This window comes from Dendroctonus ponderosae, unplaced genomic scaffold, assembly GCF_020466585.1.
Source record: "Dendroctonus ponderosae isolate FM_Combo_2020 unplaced genomic scaffold, Dpon_F_20191213v2 Dpon_F_20191213_1, whole genome shotgun sequence".
In the NCBI taxonomy this organism is placed as follows: domain Eukaryota; kingdom Metazoa; phylum Arthropoda; class Insecta; order Coleoptera; family Curculionidae; genus Dendroctonus; species Dendroctonus ponderosae.
This window is the reverse complement of record NW_026017110.1, coordinates 22,764,914-22,787,584: the sequence shown is the minus strand read 5'-3', so window position 1 is coordinate 22,787,584 and position 22,671 is coordinate 22,764,914. Positions and strand designations below refer to the sequence as shown.

The window sequence follows — 22,671 nt, the reverse complement described above, 5'->3', positions numbered from 1 at the left end:
AGAAAACATGATATAGTACATAAAAATTACGAGAAAATGTTTATGAAATGACAACGAAAATCGGTTAAGAAAGGCAAAAAGACATTTTTCTTACTCGGGAAATTCTGAACAACATGACTGAAAATTCTGAAACAATGTTTTTGTTATGAAATAGTGGAAGTAATAATAGTTTCTTCTATATAATTTATAATGAAATAATAGAAATAATGAAGCAAATACATATATAATTAACTATCAACGATAAAATAGATCAAGGTGAACAGTCAAAACAGAGCACATAAGTTATAAGACTTAACCTCAAAAAAACGCCGAAAATATAAACTGCAAGATGGGCCATTGGAAAAAAATAATTCGAAAATATACATATAGTCAAATGAAAATACAAAATTGCAGTAACTCATTGAAAGCGAGACAGCCAGTACAAGTATAAGAAACCTCTAAATAAAAATGTATTTGAAAAATTTGTAAACAACAAATTTGTGTAATTAAATCCTTTAAATCCCAATTAAATCATTTGTAAAAAGGAAAATAATCTATGCAAGAGAAAACATAAAAATATTTTTTCATGTGTGTTTTTTCAGCTCAATGGATTGTGCACCTAACAAGTTTCACAATATGCAATTGTTTTCGTCTAAAATAAGGGTATCGTCGGCGATAAAACGCCAAAAATGGTAGCGACATCTTCCCATTTCTTCATCAAAAATCACCTTTCTCTTTGTATAGTTTAAGTTAAATGCATAGCTAAGAAAAATAACTCAACTTTTCTGAATGTAACTCAAGTTAATTCGAAGCTTGGTACAGTATATTTTTTAAATATGTCATCCAAAAGTAACAGAAGTACAAAAAAATTCATGCGGATATAATGTGACCATACTTTTCATATTGGAATTGCTAAATGTTTCTACATTAAATGCGTTTGGTTGTTTCTGATCAGAATTTGAATTTCTAACTTTAAAGAAGCAGAAAAAGAGTACAAAAACAAAGCTAATGCTGGCGAAATATGCAAAAAACTATCAACTGTTTAAAAATTAAAACCCGTTCTGCACTTTAGTTTATTGTATTTACATATTTTTCTGAAATAATTTCTTTTTTTTCTGTTACTAATCTCTTGTTTAAAGATAAAAATTCAACCAATCAGAAATAATCGAATGCATCTACAGACTTTATGCAATTTTATTGGTCCAGAAGGTGAATGTTTGAAATTACGCAAGATCTTATGTATTTTGTAAATTGTTGTTATACTGATAGGTTTAAAACAGAAGTAGTTCATAAGAAATAATTTTTGATTCCACTCGAAAAAGTGTAGGTATACAGAGTATTTTTAAATAATTCTCGGAAAGAAAAAGTGCATTTTTTTATAAACACTTTTCCATTTTTCACTCCGTACCTACTTTCATTTTCGAGATACACGGTGCTAAAAAAATAATTAATTTTATTTTTTTTCTAAATGCTTTGAATTATTTCAACTACAGAAACTAGCTTTTGTACACAAATTACCACTTTCAAAAGCTAATTTTTCCCATCCTTCTCATATTCACTGGACTTGCCAGTCGCGAACATTTTAAAGAATCGTTTGGATTTTTTTTCCTCTAACTTATGTGTCTTTCAAAAAACTTGCATTTTGATAGCAAATTTAAAGTTGCAATTAATTCTACACGTAAAGGGTTCTTCTAGTTTATTGCTTTACAGCTGACCGTTTTCTAGAAAAAAATAGCTTTGCTCGTAACGTATGCGCGAAAAATGAAGAGAAAAAATGTGTTTTGCTCTTTTTGTGAGAAATCCACAATTTTACCCTCTAGAAACACAAAATCCTCCATGCATGCATTTGCTAATTTTGATTCAATACTACAACGCTTTTTGTATAGTACTAAATGTATTTCACTCTTTCGTCGTAAGTTTTCCAGTTTCATGCTTAAAACTCTACCTCTACTGAAAATGGTGTAACGAGCACTTGTGCTCGTTTCATAAACACGTTAAGAAAATTAAAAAAAAAATGTACCATGGCCCCATGTATGCTGGTAAAGTAAGTGCGCTTCCACATTTCCATTCTAACAGACTATTAGAATGAACATGTTTACCCCTTCGCACATAAATTACAGTGATTCGATCAATTGATGATGGCCTAGCGGAGGGTCCACACCGAAGACAAATTTTCGAATAGAGGGATTAAGGCAGTGCACATCGACAGATGTGAACGTCATTCTTCCAGGTTGCAATCGGTGCAGAACCCAAATGGGAAAAGGGGTTGACCGCTATTAGTTTATTTTGTTTGCTTTCGCAAAGTCAAGATTAATGATGTTGGCTGAACTTGGGGGCTTCCACAGCAGTGACTCTGATCTATTTTAAATAGCCTAGAGTTATAACCACTACTCTTGCCTCAGTTATATTTATTTTTAGTGTTATAAATTTCAGTACGTTCAGTTGCTTGATGAACTGTCCAACATGTGCCGTAACTTCTATCTGGATGTTGTCTCCATATAGATGTCTTTTTACAAAGCCAGCCAATCGAAATAATTTTGTAATCTACGAAAACAGGGGTTCGTGCGAATAACTGTCATAACGGAGAAGATAGAGCCTCAAACTAGAGCGAACGCACTTGCCAGAATTCACAGAGCCGTTTTTTCGCCTCCCTACACTCTAACAATTGATATTGATTGCAATTTTCAGCTTCGATGAATTTTCAAACCGTTGCTTACGTAAGATTGCTGTCTAATATTAATCGGAATTTTTATACAGGGTGTTTCCTAGTGATGACTGAATATTTAGAAAAAGTTTAACTTTTATTCCTACACTAGTTAGTGTCTGATCTACCATATTGTTTGCGGACTCCCAACGGTTTTGTGGATTTTCTTTTCTGTTTTTGTTCCAATCAATCACTTTTTTGGTGTCTGTTCAATTAATCTCCTGTTTCCAATCTGTTGTTCCCTTTGTGCAACATCTCAAAATTTTCTGAATTTTCCAGTGTGCTCATTTCTGTTGTTGGTAGGGTCAGTTTGCTTTTTAATTCTTATATATTGTTACTTTGCTTTTTGTGTTAACAAATTCATTATCCCAAATCTCAGTTCTTTAACTATCGAAGGCTTGGACAAACCCTTCTGTGCTTACTCCTTCGTTTCCAGATGATTCGATGGTACAATTTTCCAATTCCACTGTTCGATGGATTTAGTTTTGGATAAATGGAAAGTCTACATAGATATTATGAGTTCCCTTGACCTCACGATACGTTTTGTTTTCTATTCTGATTAAATCTTCATATTCAATTTTCTGGTTGCCTTGGGCATTGCAAATAGAATTAACTCTCGCTTTCTGCAGTCAAGGCGATATTGCCAGCGTAGGATGGTGGTGGTATTTCTCCAACAGTCAGACACTATTTCTTACTGGACTTTTTCGTTTCGTTCGGTATTTTGTTTATTATTAAATAATAACGCAAAATAATAAACTAAACAATCAACTAATGAAGGAATTGAGCTTCAAAGTAAGAAAACAAGTTCAATTGCAATCGCTGTTGCATTATCTAGTTCGAAAGTACATTGTGCGAATTTATGCTCTACACCCAACTATCAATCCCAATTGAACCAGCGTACAAACGAGCGACTTTTATCCATTTCTTAAATGCTATTTATTTACAACTTAAAACGCTGTCAAAACGATGAAATCACAGAACAAGATCGCTCGGAGACCTTGGTAATCCGATATTATCCATGAAAATGCCAATTCAAACAAGAAAAACTTTCGGTAGAAATATAAAAAATGTCTGTGTACTTTCTTGTAACAGGAACTGATCCCACCTAATCTTTGATGCGCTATCAAGTTTTATACCATAATTCCGAGGCATAAATTTAATGATCCATGTAATCCGAAGTATTACAGTTCTAAGCTCAATCTAAGGGAAATTAATGCATTAGCTAATTTTCTTGTCGCGTGTTCTTCGCCAACCATTTTCGCTTATGCCTGATATCAGCATGTATAATGTCGCATACTTTTGGGCCAAATTAAACTGTATGGAGCATCAGAAACATTATATGCACTAAATAATGTTCGGTTTTTGTTCATTCAAAAAAAAAGTTAAATTGAGCAGTATTAAAGGGAGGTGTAGAAAAATGCCAGCGCTTCGAGGGACACTAATAACGCAAAAGTACCCTAATTAAATTAGGTTAAATATCGTCAGTAACACCCATAAAATCAAGACCATAAAGGAGCTTCTCACCTTAGACAGGGAAAAGTGTGCAATAAATGGTTTACGATCCGATAAAACCTAATCCCATAATTGATAAAAATTTATTGTGAATTAGGATCCATACATTTTTCGGTTAGATAGAGAATATTGCCCAACGTCAGGTTGTAAAAATGTATTATCAATTTAAAAGTACTTATAATGGCGGATTTATTGTTCCCGCTCTGACATAGCTTCCCATAAATAAATGTAATTAGCACTCAATTATTTAGTCATCGCTTTTAATGTAGCTCAACTTGAACAATGATTTGTAGTGGTGTTATGAATTAATCACATTGATTCTTAACTATGTAGCGGCTTAAATTGCGATGAATGCCCAATAAAACTGAAAGAAAAAAGTTTGGCTTCTGCAGTCATTACTTGAAATTGAAGAGTTTTTAGGAATTTTAAGTTTCCGTGGGAAATAATTTTTCTGGGTGTTTTTTCACAACGTTTTGGTTAGTAGTAAGAGATTTGAAATCCGAATAAACTATTCTAAAAGCCAAAGCTCAGTTTCAAGCGAAACGACACTAGAAGTCCGAATAAAGCATTATTTAAGCCACTTGCTGTTTGTGGTTGCGTAATGCCAAGAAGAAATTAGTTTCCTTATTGAAACAAACTGGGAGAAAAATATAACAAAGAGGGAATATCAAGGAACAAATATTTGAAAAACCGAAAGGAAGTTGGGAGCTTCCAGCAGTGTTTACTAATGTCTTAAACAGGCATATATAATTGCTATAATTTACGAAAAGCAAAGTGTAATTGCTAATATTACAAACAGCGGAACGTGTGGAATTGAATGCGTTGATGATTTATTGGATTGATTAAACTTTGACATCATTAACAAAATTATCAAAGTCATTTGATTAATGACACACAACTCTCGTGACTCTCTACACCTGTACTGAACATTTCAGCCTATTTTAGTTGGAAACGCATCTAAAACTTCAGCCAATTATTTTTTTCCCAGCCAATTAGTCTACAATATTTAATTCTACTTGATTCTGAGAACCTGGGTAAATTATATACCTAATGTATAAGTCCATAATTAACCATTTTTTTAAAAAACGTTCCTTTATCATTTTAATCATTTTGATTGATTATTAATGCAATTTCTCGAACCCACACTTTTTACTTTTCCCTGTACGACACAGTTTAATTGCTGATGCGATATTTGATTTTCGTCTATCGATCATACTTAAAATTATCTGAACGTTTTATGGCTTTGTTTATAACATTCAGTCAAATTTCGGGCTAAGAATTCAACAGTTTTACATTTCGACAAATTATTGTCATGAACGTGACAAATCACCGTACTAATTAAACTTGCCACTTTGCCTTCAACTTAGTTTGTTAATGATTAGAGTTTTGCTTCGATAAAAGGTGGCCCCTTCCTCTACCTCTTGAAGGTAAAAAACGTATATACAAAGGGCAGTAACGATAGGAAAAGTTGTAAAGCATTTCATAATGTTTGCCACAAGTGCAAGCGAAACGTTTAGCAGAAGTTTGACTGGAAAATTTTACTGTTACTCTCTAAACTTCAGTTCTTAATCTTCTAGAACGTTGATTTTTGTATGTGCGATTTACATAAAGTTCTGCATAGAAGGAATATAAAATAGAGCATCGTGGACTTTCACAAGTCTCTTAGTCTTCTTTAATATGTCGCCCACACTGACTGAGAAACATCCACAGATTATTTCTTACAAAAAACCAATGCTTAGGAGTTAGTCGTTATTTAGAGTAAGATAGATCAGCTGATTATACCTTTAAAAGGAAGAAACATGTAAGGGATTCAGTCGGAAACGAGTATCTTTAGCCAAAGGAAGAAAAATAATTTTTGATTCGCTCAATTAAAGATATTATACCAAACAGTACCTAGATTAGGAAAATATAACTGTTCGCATAGGAAGATTTTCTCATAATGTTAAAGTTTCGTAACAAAAAAAGTGAAGTAGGTACTACTAATAAAGCTCTCACAATGAAGACTTCCTGGAGGACGCAAAAACTTCATTCGATTCAAAAAATTAAAACATATTTTAGGATGATGAAAAGTGAATTCCCAATCTTTTAAAATCCTGTGGTTCGCTCAAAAACATTTGTTTTTGAGGATTTCGTCTAGGGGCTGCAGAGTATTAAGCTTTCAGGGTCAAAAAATATTTAATTTCAGTTTTTTAAACAGGTGAATCTTTTCCTAGAAAAAAGTTTGAAAATATGGAGATTCTTCCTAAGGACTAATTCGAACTTAAGTTTAGTTCCTTTCTGGTTTCTGGTTATTCGTTGCTCTAAGGAATTATCATTTTCGCCCAGCTTTTAAAATAAATTCGTGCTGTAGTCCAAGGCGAAATAAAAAGCGTAAAATACATTATCCTCGATTGAAATTGTAAATTAATCGATCTGCTGATCTGATCTGCAATCTGATGTTAGATTTGTACATTTGGGGCTTTTTATTAAATTTCAATGTTGTTTTTCATATTGTGTTTTAATCACTTCTGCTGTAATAGAAGCAAATGCTATAACTATTTCAAGAGATACAGTAAACAATCGATGCTGACAAGAATCTAATATATTTTTTGTATGAACGAGTTGCCACTATTCCTAAAGCATTCTTACTATTCGTCGTTCAAAGCTCACATAGCTTTGATCGACTTTCGTACACTTATATTCTAAGCGCATGCAATTAGGAAATAAAAATCTTCTATGAGCGTAATTTTTTAAATACGCATACCTATCTGAGAATATGATTTTAAGTTATCATTCAAATATAAAAATATTGAAATTGTCTAATTATAAACGAGTTTAAATTATTTTTAGAAGTTTGTTTCTGTATTAAAATACCCTAAAATAAAACTTGGTCATTGAATGCGTCATCCTTCTTTACTCTTTAATACAGCAAACGTGCTTGTTAATATCAAAAACTTGCTCTTCAAGAAATAGTGTTTAAAATTCAAATGAGCTGACCACAAGCGATTAAACCTATCAACTTAGAACGTACTCACCACGTTTCAGTTTCTCCAGTGGCTCATGGTGTAAGGAAGGAGTATGCGGTACCACTCCATGATGATGATTAGAATCGTGCGATGTAACATGATGTCCGAGGGAACCCGCACTCATAATGCCAGAAATGGCCGAATTTACCGATACCGCCGAACTAACCGAATCGTGCAAATGATGAACGCCATGAATATCGGAATTGGCCGACGAAGTGGTAACTCCGGTGACCAGTTCTTGCAAGCAAAGAGCCGGATCGGACAGCTGCTCTATCCTATCCATGAGTCTGAAGCAACCGATGCTGTCTAGAAGAGTCGTCGTGAAGGCTGTTTACTGACCTCCGAATAACATTATTCACTAACCTGAAACAGAAAGAAATCGCTCAGTTCCCTCTAAAGAAATCGAACTCTTCAAAGTATAGATAGAAAACTGAGGTTTTGTAACTTATGCAGCAAGCACAAACTAGTGGATATTTACAACTGCTTCAAAAGCTCCATTTACTTATATATACATTTTTTGCATGATTCGTAAGAGATTTTCTTAGTCCACATTTTGCTTTCTAATTTATAATGTACGTGCTAAAAGCTGTATTCAGTAAGAATTATGAGTTTCCACTGTCACAAGCACTAGTTCCAAGAAAATTTTTAATTTTTATTTTTTTATTAGCATTGGCACATTTTTCTTTGTCCTATTGAGTCCTAACTCAGTGTCTCGATATAATTTGAAAATATGTTGCAAAATAACATCTCTATATCACGTATTAGTACCTATCTCTTGGTAATTCAGAAATTACCACTGTTCTTGATTTTGTATAATTGTCATTAATAAATCCTACACATTTTACTCTATTTTTAAATTTTTTAATGTGTTCTTTGCTGGAAACGATTTTTATTTGTTTTATAAAACATAGGTATGTTTTTCACATGCACTCTGCTCTGAATCTATGGCGGTATTATGCATTTGCGAATTATTATCAAGACTTTTACTCTGCGTCATTTACATACTTCGCTATTACAGTTTATTTCATTCTTCAGAGTACGTTTCGGTATTTTTCTTTCCACCATCATCAGTTAAGTCCAGTCCAAATTTTGGTTTGATTCTCGTTCTCATTCTCATTGAGTATCAAACCAAAATTTGGCGTAGCAACAACATATACACAATGAACTGATGATGGTGGAAAGAAAAAACACCGAAACGTACTCTGAAGAATGAAATAAACTGTAATAGCGAAGTATATAAATGACTGAAACCCAGGAAACAAATTTGTATTAATAATTCAAATACCAGTTTTATTTCCAGACTTTGTGCTCAGATTTTACTATCTTTGGATATTTGCCTGCGAGTCGATTAGTACTGAACTTAAAAATATTTACACCAAATACTTTTAACGTCCGCTCGAAATTGGGACTCCAGACGAGACAATTGGGAGTTAATTTGCAAAAAAGCTTTTGAAACTGCTTTCAATTTAGCCTGAATTGCCACTTACTAATATTTAAAATAAACCTTTATATTGAACCGCCCATTTAGCTGGCCTTTAAATATGAATTAATTCCAGTTCTCAAGTGCTCACATGAAAAGTCACGTATATACTCAGAAACTTCCAAAATTACATGGCCATTAGATACAAAATGTATGCGATTGTCTAGACCAACTGATTCAAAAAATATTCTGTGCTTATTTGTCAGAACAATGTGAATATTGATAAATTAGCAAACAGAAGAATTATTTCGACTTGATCGTTAATGTATCAACTACATTGTTCCCTTTTGGTTAATGTGAGTGGACGAAATGCAGCTTAATAAATAAATTCATCGATCAATCCAAGTGGTCTTCCAACAGTTCCACAGAAAATAATGGTTTTTATTATTTTGAGCTTTGTCTTAAGAAACAGAGCTTATTTTGTTTAATATGTGCTGATGTCTATTAGATTAGATTAGTCCCAACTAGGGTCATTCTGCTGTAGTGATCTCTCTCACTATCAGTTGTGTTCACCGCTGAATCGACAAAGATAAAAGATAAGGCTTGCAGGTATCAATAACGAAGAGAAAATTCACAATTTTTTAAATTTAAAACAGCCACGACTCAGTTGTAAACAGTTAATGCAACGGCGAGATTATTACAATAAATGTTATTAAAATAATTAGAAGAAACAAGCGACAAGGAATTTAAGCAAGAAAAATTAACTGATAGTTGAAAATAATTTCTGCTGATGGACTGTGGGCTTAACACTGAAAATATTTTTGCTTTATAAAGCGTGCAACAATCGAATAATCAAGCATTAAACACTAATCTGAAAACTGTACGGTCCAATGTTAACCTAATAAAATAACAAATGTTTTTTGCTGTTTTATCAAATGATAAGAACGATTATGATGAAATGAATAAATGAGATAAAGAAAATTCTACTTGTCACTCTCAGTCAATTTGCGTGGTCAGAATAGACAATACTAATTCAAGATAATACGCAAAACTTAACAAAACTCAACTAAGCAACGTTAAAGTGTGCCAATGCACGTTGATAACCAGAAAATTGCTTTAAATTGATAGCACTCTACTTGTTTCCATAATATCTTAGTTCACGTCTTACCTATAAAACACGAGTTAATATCTTGATATTAGAGTATTTCACCAAAAAAAAAACAATTTAAACACAATTCGTTAATATAAAATTTTCACTTCCATCAAATTCTACTTTAGGTACAAGATTAGGGATTAGCAGTGGATTAAAGATTATCGAACAGTTTATAGCGAATACAATTGAGATAAACAATTTATCAGTTGGATATAAGACTGATATGGGAAGTAACACGTAATTATACTTGTAAACAGGTATGTTCCACAAATTGATCAGATTATGCCGAGTATTTGTTTTTCTTGAAGTATTGCCACATGGACAAAAAAGTTTCAGACTTTACCAAAATGAAGAATTTTGACTAGAAGTTTTCTCTAAACCAATGGTTTTTAATGATAATTGAGTTGAAAAGTGACACGCGCCTACAAATAGAAATGATCCATTAAAATTAAAACTATCTAATCAGTTTGTAATTATTAACTAGCCACCTTATTTTCAAAAGTGTAAATTTCAATGCCGATATAATCCCTGGATTTCGGAGATATAATGATGAAACAAAGTTAACCACAAATGAAATTTTAGAGTAATTATTTCATAAACCCGTCTGAATTTAATGTTCCCAGTAAGCTTATCGTATGACATATAATTTTAAGTGATAAGATTAATAACAAATAGTTACCTGCAATCAAGCGTAGTGAACATATATACTGGAGAAAGCGTTTTTAGAGCTTTCACTAATCGTGATGGCGGGCTATTAAGTACGATTTTTTTACTACAATAAATGGATATTTGCTTGGAAGTAATCTTCTAAATCTAAGCTAACTCACACAGTTAGCTGGCGTTTAGACTACTCGCCTTCAGAGATAATGGGATTCAAATGATTTTTTTGGGCTAATACCTTAAATTTATTATAATTAGTTGAACCAGCTAATTAGCTTATTTTGAAAGTGAGTCCAATTCTCAGCTATATGCCGCATAATGCAGCTAATTTGTGGATTGGGATTTAAGCATTGCTTAGGTGTGTAGATTTACAGTTCAATACTTGCGGCAGTAAACGATTTTTTTTTATAAAGTTAATACCGTCATATTAAAAAAAACGATGAGAAATAATAAGAGGAGCAGAATGCAGCCGACAACAACTAACTAACGAAGTTTTAGAGTTACTCATATTATGTGAAATCACCAAACAAACACAAATTAATGCGATTCAAGTACGTAAATTTTAATAAGCAAATTATTAAATCTAAAGTTTTGTGGTTGTTTAACTCACTTGCATTAAATGACAAAAATAAAATTATATGAAGCTCTACAGTTACCAATAATTTTAACTTCTTCACCAACAGTTCCCTGATCTGAATCTTTGATTCAGCAATCATTTGCAAAATTTTAAAAATGTATTCTGGTATAGTTTGTCAACAGAAATATGCACGATTTATTAATATTTGATGTGCATTCAAACTCAACGTTCAAAATAAAGCGGAGGTTTTAGTTGCTTTTAGTTAAATAGGGCTTGGTCAATTTCTCTCTTATTTAATTTTCCATGCAATTTTTCACAATTCGCACTATCAAAAATGTCACACACTAAAATTTTCCCGTTCTTCTCTCTCTAAATATGTCCAAATTAAAAAAATTGTTTGAAAAATGAACGACTGTCTTTTTTACAGCCCGTTTCTTATTTCTCAATAGATGTGTTGCTATCCTTAACATTAGACATATGGGTTTAAGATTATTGGGAAAACCACATTTAGCTCTTCCAGTATGCCCAAATAAATATTTTTCCTCGCAGCGAATTCGCCGGAAATGTGAAATGGTGTGGCCTGCGAGAAATCCCGATTTAAACCCACTGGACGAAATAGTCACAAATAAAGAAACGGTTTTACCAAGAAGAAATTGCTGTAAAATGTTTCAAGGAATTTGAAGAAAAATCTATTAAGTCTACAAAAATATCTGGTAAGGCTTATAGGTTTTGGCGTATTTTTTTAAGGGTTTATTGAAGGATTTTTAAAGTATATAAAATAATACCAAATAAAAAACTTACTGGATTTATAAATAAAATGTCAATTGGAAAAATGCCGAATCTCTAAAAGTAAAGGATGTAATTTTCACAAACAATTTCCAAAACGTGTTCCCAAAAACGATAAGTGTCGAATCTGCAAGTTTTCTTTTTTTGGGAGATTTTATACAGATCAAATTCGGAGTGTTGTTGTTCAAACAATAGTGTATTCAAAAACGGTCAGCTGGGTCTTTTCCTTCAAAATTAATTACCAATAGATAACTAGATAACGAATAGATGCTGGCATTGGTATAGAGTAAGTAAATTGTCAAATAACAGAAATATTCGCTCTTACTCTTCCTTATATAAAATTCAGTTTATTTCTAAAAAACTTTATAAATTACTACCTATTTTTCTATTTTCAATTTTACATTGTTTTTGATATTTTTCTTGCAGTTTATTCGAATTAATTTCGTTGTTTTTTTTTAAATAACGGATAAAGACGCGATACAACTAATGACGGAAAATGAAAATGAATATTCGTCATAAAATAGCTATAAAAATTATCAAATTCGACGATTCGGACTGTTAGAGTCATTGAAAAAACGAAGATAAGCAATGCAATAATAGAGCTAGGAAACTAGTGAGGGTTGTTACGCTCGATGAAACTGTAGAGAAAATCGATTGAACATTTTAGACAGTTCAACGGTTTCGATTATAATGTGCAAAATATTTACTTGGCAAGAAATGATCACTTTAATGTCCATGTTACTATAAAAAAACAATTACACGATGCTTCATAATATTTTAGAGAAAGAACAGTGACTGAAAATAAGACTATTGACTTTCCAGTTTGCATCAAACTATTTCTGAGCATTTATGGAATCGGCCGAAAGAGACTGAAAAATACTGAGAAAAGATTGAAAGCTTGGTAAAGTGCACCAATAGACAAGTGGGAAAAATATTTAACAGTATTTTTATTGTATAAATAAAGGACGTTTCGCTTTTCAACCGTCTGAAGTACGGTTTTTTCCATTCAGTAAAGATTTTTGTATGAATCTGTGTATTTTTTTCTACAAAACTCTTAAAATTGATTCAAATTTTAGTTACTTACTCTAAAGATTAATTTTTTTCTCAAAACAACTGTTATTCATATATCATCAAGTGTTTCCACTAAAATATTATTTGAAATAATTATTATTTAAAAATATTATAATTAGAACAAAAAATTGTAGATAAATAAATAGCTGACCTTATGCCAACAGAAAAACCTTCGGAGCGAGCATTCTATGATCTTTGTAAAAGTTTATTATTTGTCAATTCACTAGCATCAAATTTTTTGGGAAAACTTTTGAAGACGATAGCAGATTTTCTATCGAAACGTCCAGAAAGCTGGTCTCAATTAATTCTTTTTGTAGAAGAAAATGTAGAAGAATTTGTCATTCGAAAAAAACTAAAAAATAAGGCAAAACTAAAAGGTTTAGAGAATGTGATTCCGCTTAATCCATCTAGAACTTATCAACAAAAGCGATGTTTTAATGCAATCGAAATAATTAGCCGTTTGCGCACTTAAAACATGAAAAGTTGTCACAAATGAGCCGGTGAATGCTGAAGTCATTACAGTTCAAATATGGTAGATAACGATAAAGAAAAATTCCCGGTTTAACTTGAAGTTAACACCTGAAGCACACGATTGCAGATTTGTAGTGAGATTCTAGGATTGTTTGTGATAAATCTGCTGTTTATGTAGTAGGGGAGATGGGGTACAATTGTAACGCGGTGCAAATGTAACAAGACAAAGCTTAGCGAATTGTTAGTTGGAATTGTTAATTTTTCGTACAGCTAAGTGAAATTTCCGGGTAAAAAATCCAGCCACTCACCAAAGGCAACTGGTGCAGCTGAAAAAATAACAAAGAGAAAAAAAGCAAAGCGCTTTTCTCACAGACATCACAACAAGAATAGAAATAAAAATTGTTCAATAAGAAGTGGGTACAAAACTAAAGCATGAAAAGAGCAAATAAGTGACTAGAATAAGTTGCACAGAAAAAACGTTGGAGAGTTCAGATGATGAAACTGAAGGTTCACTGTGTACCCATTGTCTTGAAACTTACAGCAAAAGTTCCAGAGTTACGTGGATTCAGGGTAGCAAATGTTCACGATCTTTTAATTGCTTGAATTGCGATAGCGACAAGGAAAGGAATTAATTATGTAGTTTTTTCACATTTATAGGGTCAATACTTTTTAATTTGTTTACGTATGATTAAGTATCAAAATATGTTTTAATTGTATGTCCAATGTGTTACAACTGGGTAGGAGTGTAACAATATGCGTTAACTGAAGGTTTATTTTACTTTGTTTATAAATTATGAAAATTCGAATATATTTATTAAACAGTAAGAGGATAGTGGTCTTGATGGATGTCTAATTGCATCGGAGCACTTCATTTGACCGATATTTTTGAAAAGTCATCTTTGAAAAAATCTCAAATTAAAAATGTCACATTTGTACCCGATCTCGCCCACAGAGTGGAGAGAACCCGTTCCTAAATACCCTTAGGATGCTTGAAAAGACAGTGTAAAATGATTAGAAAATGTTAAGGTCTTACTATAATCAATGGCGGCCGCCGGGAAGCACATGCAGCAGGAAATCGAAACGTCAAGATGTTCGGAATCATTCGCCCCAGAGTCGGTGGAGCAATTAGAAGAGAAAAAATGGAGAAATCACTCAAGTAACCTGAGCAAATCCAGGTGCGACGTGCAGCAAAGACCAAAAGTCGGTTAAGTCCGTGAAAAAAGACGCTGGGCTTAAAAACGGCTTTGAGCAGGTTTAGATCGGATCAGCATCGCGACGCCTCGAGAGCTTTGCTCCTACTAAGTCGGCGCTTTTGTCCCCACCCTTTGGTTTGGCAGTCCGCCATTTCCCCTATTCCCCCCTTTTTGGGTTATTTGGCTGCCGCCAATCGGTTTGATAGTCGTTCGTTTTGCCGTTAGCGGCGCGCGTACAGAATGAGGAAGCTTTCGAGGAGCTTGGCGAAGCTTTCTGGGCGCTTTGCTTGCCTTTACGGAGATATTTATCTCGAGAGCTCGCTTGCATTGATGCGACGCGACGGGAACGATTGATGAGCTTTAATTAATTGGATACTACTTATTGCCTTTCCTATAGATCTATTTTTTGCTTGCGACGGATAAGGACAGCTAATCCTATCAATTTTTTTTGCTGCAGTGGGACTGTGTAGGATTGCGGTTAACTGTGTAGGTAGCACCTAAGACCCCTCTCTAATCACGTCTCCTTTGATTAATATTGTGGACAAGTCTTACAATACTGCACACCAAAATCAACGTTACACTGACAAATTTGAACCAACTTTGGAACTGGATACATTCTGATTGCTGCGAACGATTCTATTTCTGTTTAAAGCGTTATTTAGTGCAATTTCCGCAAAAAAATGGCGCTTCAGATAAAGTTTCTACAGGTTGGCAAATGAAACAATGCAATATTGGCAAAACTTCCAGATGCTTCATAGACAAAAAAAACGTTTTTTGTATGCCAACAACACAGGCATTAAGATAGACCTAGTATCTTGAAAGGTTTTTTCATTTTTTTGCTGATTGGTATTGCATTTTCTTTCTTTTGACCCGATTAGCAAAATCTAAGGCTCGTGTTGAAACCAAAACTTCCGAATCGACTTCAGAAAAAAATCAATAAATATACCGGGATGCATGAATGAACCAAATATTTGAAAGTAAACTTCACTTATACTAGAACTGGTTGAAAATCTTCTAGAATTGCAGACTTTTTGGAAAATTATGATTTAGGTAATTTTTAATGCAGAGCCCTGTCTATTGAACTTTCGTCTTAAATTATCTATGGAGTTTAAGTTTTAACATGAGCTCAAGATTATGAAAATCGGACCAAGAGCCGAATGGCTATCGCTGTAAGACCAAAAAATTGATGGATTTTTTTTGGACCACCCTGTAAACGAAACGTCACAATATTGCAGAAAAACTCGAAAACTGGTTCGAGCTATTTGGTTTATCTTAAAGTTTTGCTTCTGGAGAGCCAAAAAATCTCATTTTTGTTCAACTGGGAGCATGTCGAACACAAAACAAAACACTTGAAGCAATCAGAATAGATCCAGTTATAAAATTAGGGCAAACTTGGCTGTGTAACGTTCATTTCGTTCAGAAGTTTATTTTAAGAGCCTATTAAGTTTATTATTGTTAAGTCTAAAAACAAAGCCTTTTGCTAAAAATCTACAGAAAATAACAAATCAGAAACAGTTTTAGACTGAAAAAAGAAATGTTAGATAAGGGAACGACAGCAGAGTCGCTGGCGAAACATTTAAGCTTCAGTTAATATTTGGGTTTCTATTTTCAACTAAGTTTAGTGCAAAATCATTAGTAGAATCTTAATTACGTTTTGGTAAATTAGGTATAGTGCGAATCATTGCAAAAATCGGTGACATTTTTTTATTAAATTTTAAAATATAATCATGTTCCAAATATGTTCTTTCATAAACGCGATTGCAAAGCTTCCCTTCACGGTGATTTGAAATGATTTATTTTGGTTGAATCAGATATTATATTTAAAGCGCAATTTTTGCGATGCCCAGGCAAACTGTGAAGAAAATAGAAGATAAAAATGAAAAACGCATACGAAATCGGGAACAAAAACAATAATGGATATTGTTGAAAATACGAGCAAAACTGACCCAATGGTCATATGGCAAACATCGCAAATGAAACGCTGTAAAACTTGGAAAAAATTTCGGTTTGTGTAAATTACGGTTCCATTCCATGAATCCTGGAAGATTTCTAGAATGTGCCCTTGAAAATTGAAAATGCATAACAAGCTCGAACATGTATAAAGTTTAAGTTTCTTTGTGGTGACCCTCAACATTAAATATCTTCTATCTATCTAAAAATCAGAAACGCACAGAATCTCCGGTGTGTTGTTTGTAAGAAGAATCTTGATTCTCCTGATAAAGTGAATGTTTTGAAAGTGGCAGCAGCTGATTGCTGAAGTCATATTGAAGAGAGCACTGATAAGCAACAATCCATACCGTGCTGACTTTCATAGAAACAAGGATCAGAACGAGGCTTTCAAAACTTTTACGCATATTTCCGGTTTAGAAGACACTCCTCAGTATCAAGAAGCAGTTTGAAGAAAAACTGCATCTTAGCGCTTTAACAACTTTTCTTTAGTATCAAGTAGCGATTTTAGGTGCAAAAATTTCTTAGGTATACAATGAAAACTGATGTTATGAAATGAGCGTTGGTGGATCAGTGGACCGTGTTTTGTGGTAGAAAAATGGACAAACGTGCTTTTCTCCGTACACTACGTCAAAATTTATATCCTGTTCCGCCATGCGATGTTGCCAAAGTATTCTCCAGGCGTAATAAAGCTTAAAATACACATTACCATGTAGATCTGATTGCTTCAGAAACTCAATAGAAAAAGAGTGATGCTTTATACTTACGTCTGATTTCTTTTCTTTTTGCCCATTTCTTTTTTAATTTCACTTTTAAGTTTGTTGACTTGCTTTTCACGCATTTATGATCAGATAATCACTAAGAGTTAATCAGAAAACGTTATTTATACGAGTGCCCGAGCAAATATGCCTGCAAAATTTCTCATTCAGTTTGTTACAAAACGGAGTTTTTCTTTGAGAATAATCGTTTTTACTCGACTTCCTACACACCCTCAGACATCACCTCCATCTGCTTATAGAAAATAAAGTTTGAATGAGATGGAAGTTTTTAGCAAACTTTTATTCTTGCCCAAATTAACAGTACAATTTTGCCTTTAATTACCAATAGTTCATATTGATGTGTTATTGCTCATTTTCCGGCTATAACTATAATCAATCCTGCCGGAACTCGTTAAAATCAATAATGGAGTAAAAATACTCAACAAACAATGACGCAGAGGAAAGAAACGACCAAAAAATACATTGTCAGTAACAATACTTTTACTTAATACTATCCTATTTTTGATTCATATTGTCCTCAAATGCAAACTGATTGTACCTGAAGCAACTGACTAAAAGATGATACTTTCTCATTAAGTTAATGCCTCAATAGATTTCTGCAAAAATGTATTAGAACCCCATTTCCAATCACCTAAGATTTTCACAAAAAATGTCCTTACTCCGTATAGGTAGATGCTTTTATTGATATATTTATTGGAGCAAATTTGAAATAAAAAAATTGTACATTTTATCAATAAATCGACTTTCCACCTTTCCTTTCACGCCAGCGGTTACACGAAGTATTTGTTTAGTTGTAAGGCCCGGTTTTATTGCTCAAATGGCACCAGATAACATGATTTACGATGCCCCAAACCAACAAATACAGATAAAGAGCTGACTTAAGAAATCGGAAATTTTTTAAAGTAAAATTCGTGTTTGCCTATAGGTGCGACCGACGACATACGTAACCTTAATGAGATTATATTCCAATCAAAAAGTTCACGAAACAATTGGGCTTGTGAAAGTTCAACTTCTCCTTTAACGTAGTGCGTTCTATGCTACAACCTGAATATTTGCTCAAATATTCCAGAGGCATATTTTGCCTCCAAGTTTTAATGCTCCAAAGTTCAGAGAATTCACAAAATGCAAGATGGGAAGCACAAAAATACACTAGTGGAAAAGGTAAAGTTGTGTAATTTCAAGCAAATCGTAGTCCGTCGATATTTTTCCTGTTACAATTTTCCCTTATTTTTGATCTATTTCCCTTTCGCCATTTTTTTGCGGTAAATTCCAGTTTTGCTAGAGTTTCTTTTGGTTTCAGTTAAAGATTTCAGACAAATGCTGAATTGATAAGAACGACTTGAAGAGACTTCCTGAGGATATTTGAAAGGTTTGGCAACAACTAATTTAAAATTATATATAATGTGGCTCACACTACATATTTTTTTCATCTGCTGATTTAAATAATGGTTGTTTGTATGTTGAATAATCTAAAGAATTTAACTCTCATTTAAAACAGTTTTCGAATCTTTGTATATTGGCAATAGTAGTCAAACCGCTAATCTGCAATCTTCAGCAAATTAAAGGTTTTTGCATCTACCATGCACGAGATTTGAGCTGTTATACCCTGTATAAAGCAGGTCAATTGGTTGAATTCATTTAATGCAAAATTAAGCTGAGCTAGTCATAAAATTAACTCAACCAATCTCAACTTTAGATGAGTTCGTGTTCACAAGAGTTCGAGGGACTTAGATATTGTACAGAGGCTTTTTTGAACTTGTATTTTATATGACTAAAAATTAAGACATATAAAATAAACAGCAAACCGTTTAGAATTATTTCCAACCGTATACCTAAAAGGAAACTAGTGGAAAACGTACAAATAATAGAGCAACTAGAGTTAAACCAAACAAACTTCCCAAGAACGCTGATGTACAAAAACGTAAAAGAAAGCAGATTTGGTGGGAAGACTATTAGTAGGTATAAACCATATTCATTAGGATTCGTTTTTGATATTTAACGTTTGAGAAGTTTGTCAGGAAATCCCACCTGTTCGTACCCAATTAACAAACAGTTTGTAGTAACAATAAAAAATAAATTCCATTTTTTTCGCAACAGAAGAAAACAATTTTTTCCATTTTAAATGTTTCTTGCCATCGGACCGCCGCTGTATTTTGCAGGCAATTTGTTGAGAAAGCGCTTGATGCAATTTAAAGAGCACTTTCCCGGAATAAATTCCATCATGTATTCAATATTATAGACTATAGAGGTTGGACTTAAATTCTGAAATCGTTTTAAAACCCTTAACCGCTGGTTTTAATCGAAAGCTTAGCCTTTGAAGTTGTCGACTGAATTTCCGAGCGGCTTTGCGACGGCTGCGACCCGGATTTCGAGGGATTTCAGATAAACTTGGTTTTGCTATCCTGACCCCTGTTGGCTGCTTCTTCCACCATATTTCGGAAACAGCCATAAAAGTTTTAATCATTTCAGTCAATTAGGCTTTTACGACAGTACAGCAACGGGCGCGCAACGCAATTTGTACAACCAAATCGGCAAAACAGACACTAGCAATTTCACTGGTTTACAAATTAAATTTTGTAAACTTTATCAACATCCGTTTCAGACATTGGAAAAACAATATTCAAATTTGAAGAGGAATTATTGCTGCATTAGTACAGAACATATAAAACTTGCCTGTTCATAAACGATTGTAAAAAGAACGTCAATATTTGCATGATTAACTTTGAGAGTTTAAAAACAGTTAAAGTTGGGTTTTTTTTGGACTGCTGGAAATTCACAAAGAGCTGTAGGTGTTTCCCTAGTCAACAGTTGTTTCTACAGTACGACACAGCCTTCATTCTAAATTCACAGAAGAACTTCAAGTCTCGGAACTGAGTAGACCAAAAGCCAATGACTTTTTTAAAAATCCTTTGCATATCCGAAGCTCCTGATGAAGGAATTATTGCAGTTTGTTAATGGAAAGAAACGGTTCGTTCAGAAAAGAGGACCTTTTCCAGTTACTGCGATCACTTTGACTTTGCTTGAGCCAATCAGCAAATTGCAAAATCAGCTTTCAAATTGTGTGTACGATTGTCCTCTTTCGCTACACCTTTTTACTTTTGGTCGGAAATAAGCAAATCAGGTTTTACAAAGAATTTATTTTACTTCATTTTAGGAAAAAATCGACTATCAAATGATTTTAACTTATTAAAGTAGATGAGATCGATAATTATGGAGCAATCTCAATAATCTTATTTAATAGCAGTGCTAGAAATTCAATGGAGACTTTATTTTATAAGTGCACATACCTAAGTGGAGAAATCATACCGAAAATACTGTTAAAGTTTTGGGTTTTTAATAAACTTTTCCCCACAACTTTTAAAGTTTTTGACATAATTTTCTTATTCTTATTTTAAATGAATAATTAAAACAGTTTACAAACGTACATGCTCGTGATTTTTTGGAGGCGCAGCCCAATCAAAAAAATATATATTCGGCAACATTTTTGTCTTTTATATTTTTATTGCAGCCGTAATCGTTATTAATTCATTTGAAAAATCCTCCAAAAGAACATGTTTTTTTAAAAGTAATTTAAAGTGTATTTTATTATTATACTTTTAGTGAAATTGAAATCTGAAAACTAAAAGTTTCCAGATTCAATGGAAAATCCAAATATTTGCAACTAAACGAGTGGCGCATCGGAAACATTCGTGGATGGTAAAACGGGTCTGATCTCTGGAAAAATACCACTCTGTATATTTTCACATTCTATGCATTATTCCAAAACTTGTGGACCGGCTTAAATAATCTCAGATAAGGAGTTCAAAACAAAAACTTAGAAAAGTCTATAAAAAATTTAAAACTTTAGCACCTGATAGTATCTCAAATGTCAAGCTTTTGCCAGATTTGTTTCCATAACAAACTTAGTCTATATTCATATTCTGTTAAAATTTTGTCATCTTAACGTTTCTCAGCATTTCGAAAATGTTTATTGCTTTTCCTAGTCGCTCTGTTTCTCGACTACTTAATGCATCTACTGCTCAAAATCAACTCTTGTTGGCGTTCCCTTGGGATTGAAGCGCAAATTTCTAATGGTGTTTTGAAAATGAACAAAATCGTTTGAAAGACAGTCATTAAACCCAACTCAAAGAAAACAAGCTTAACTTCTAATAATTGTTAGTTTTTAGATAGAAAATTAATTAATGAAATGAATATCGGAAGCTGGAGCTGACAAGAGGTGTTTTAGAGGATATTTCTCATCAATAATTAAAGTAAATGTCGGATAAAATAAGCCAGTCGTTGCTTGCAAATTAAAGTTGAATTTTTATATAAAAAATATGCCTTAAACGCTGACAATAAGTACCTAATCGTTCATGGATACTTCCACTTACAGAACATGGAGAAATTCTGGAGTCTACAAGAAAAAACCGGTTCAATAAAATATTGCATAACATCTTAACATCTGATCTACCTACTCAGCTTTAAAAAAAATGTCATCTTCCAAATTAATTAAATTTTGGCCTGGCGTTGGCGTTTTTGCATGTTCCGACGGAAACGGATTTCCCACAGGAAAGTTATTTGAGATTGAAAATACGGAAGTTTATATTTATTTCTGGCACCTTTGGGCTACAATTAGAACAGGAATTTAAAAAAAAAGTTTTATGCAGGTACTTTCAACTGAACAAAGCACACTTGGAGGTTTTTATCGTTTGCTCTAAACATCGTCTTCCTATGACTAAATTTTGGTTGCAAAAATGAAATTTGGCTTTTCTCTTCGACTGAATACAGCTGAGATTTTCTACTAGTAGAATTATGAAAAATACTTACGAAGTTAAGAAGAAAATTCACTAAAACCCACAGTATGTTCGTATCACCAACAAATCACTGCCAATTAGCGGTCACTGTCCTTTCCAGCAAAAGAGCGTCCTTCTCTTAAAAAAAAACTGTTAGCAAAACAACCCGTGCGCTTTTCTTAAAACCTTACAAATCACTAACTGGGCATCAGGCGGTCTAACACGAAATCCTATAAAAGTATTAAAAAGTCTTAAACGCTTAGGTATCGGGTTAGGATTTGATACTGCAAAGTCCCTCTAATCTAGGCCACTTCCCAACGCGATTTAAACATAAGTCGCTTCACTCTATATATCATAGCTAACGGTGAAACCTTTGCCTCCTCAGTCCAAAGCCCCAAACTACCATCGTCTCCCTCTCTCTTATACCGAGTCGCATATATTGATCCTTATCGGAAGCGCAGGAGAATTTCAAGATGCAAGGTAACGCCTCCTATGGTTTTTAATGGGCATGCGTGGACATGTCATGTTTTGAATCGATTGTCCTCGTTTAACATCCAGCCGACCGCATGCTGTTCTCTCCGTTGGCTTATTGATGGGGAGGAGCTGGTAAGGCGTTAAGTCAAGGGAATCTGTAAACGGGGC

The 22,671-nt window shown here is 33.4% G+C and overlaps 1 protein-coding gene across 6 annotated transcripts in view; it reads right to left on the bottom strand.

The window, feature by feature from the left end:
* LOC109533830 (pituitary homeobox homolog Ptx1) overlaps positions 1 to 22,449 on the bottom strand; it is a 58,759-nt gene extending 36,310 nt beyond the window's left edge. Inside the window, exons 1-3 of one of the 6 annotated variants that reach the window (XM_048669777.1) lie at positions 22,221 to 22,449; positions 22,064 to 22,167; positions 7,210 to 7,563 (exon numbers count right to left, since the gene is read on the bottom strand). In XM_048669777.1, the coding sequence (XP_048525734.1) occupies positions 7,210 to 7,483 (274 nt within the window). In that variant the 5' untranslated portion in view covers positions 7,484 to 7,563; positions 22,064 to 22,167; positions 22,221 to 22,449. Of the gene's footprint in view, positions 1 to 7,209; positions 7,564 to 9,788; positions 9,904 to 14,371; positions 14,662 to 22,063 lie in introns of those variants that run through there. The other 5 variants (XM_048669779.1, XM_048669772.1, XM_048669783.1 and 2 more) reach the window with 5 other exon arrangements.
* Between the last annotated feature and the right edge of the window lie 222 nt (positions 22,450 to 22,671).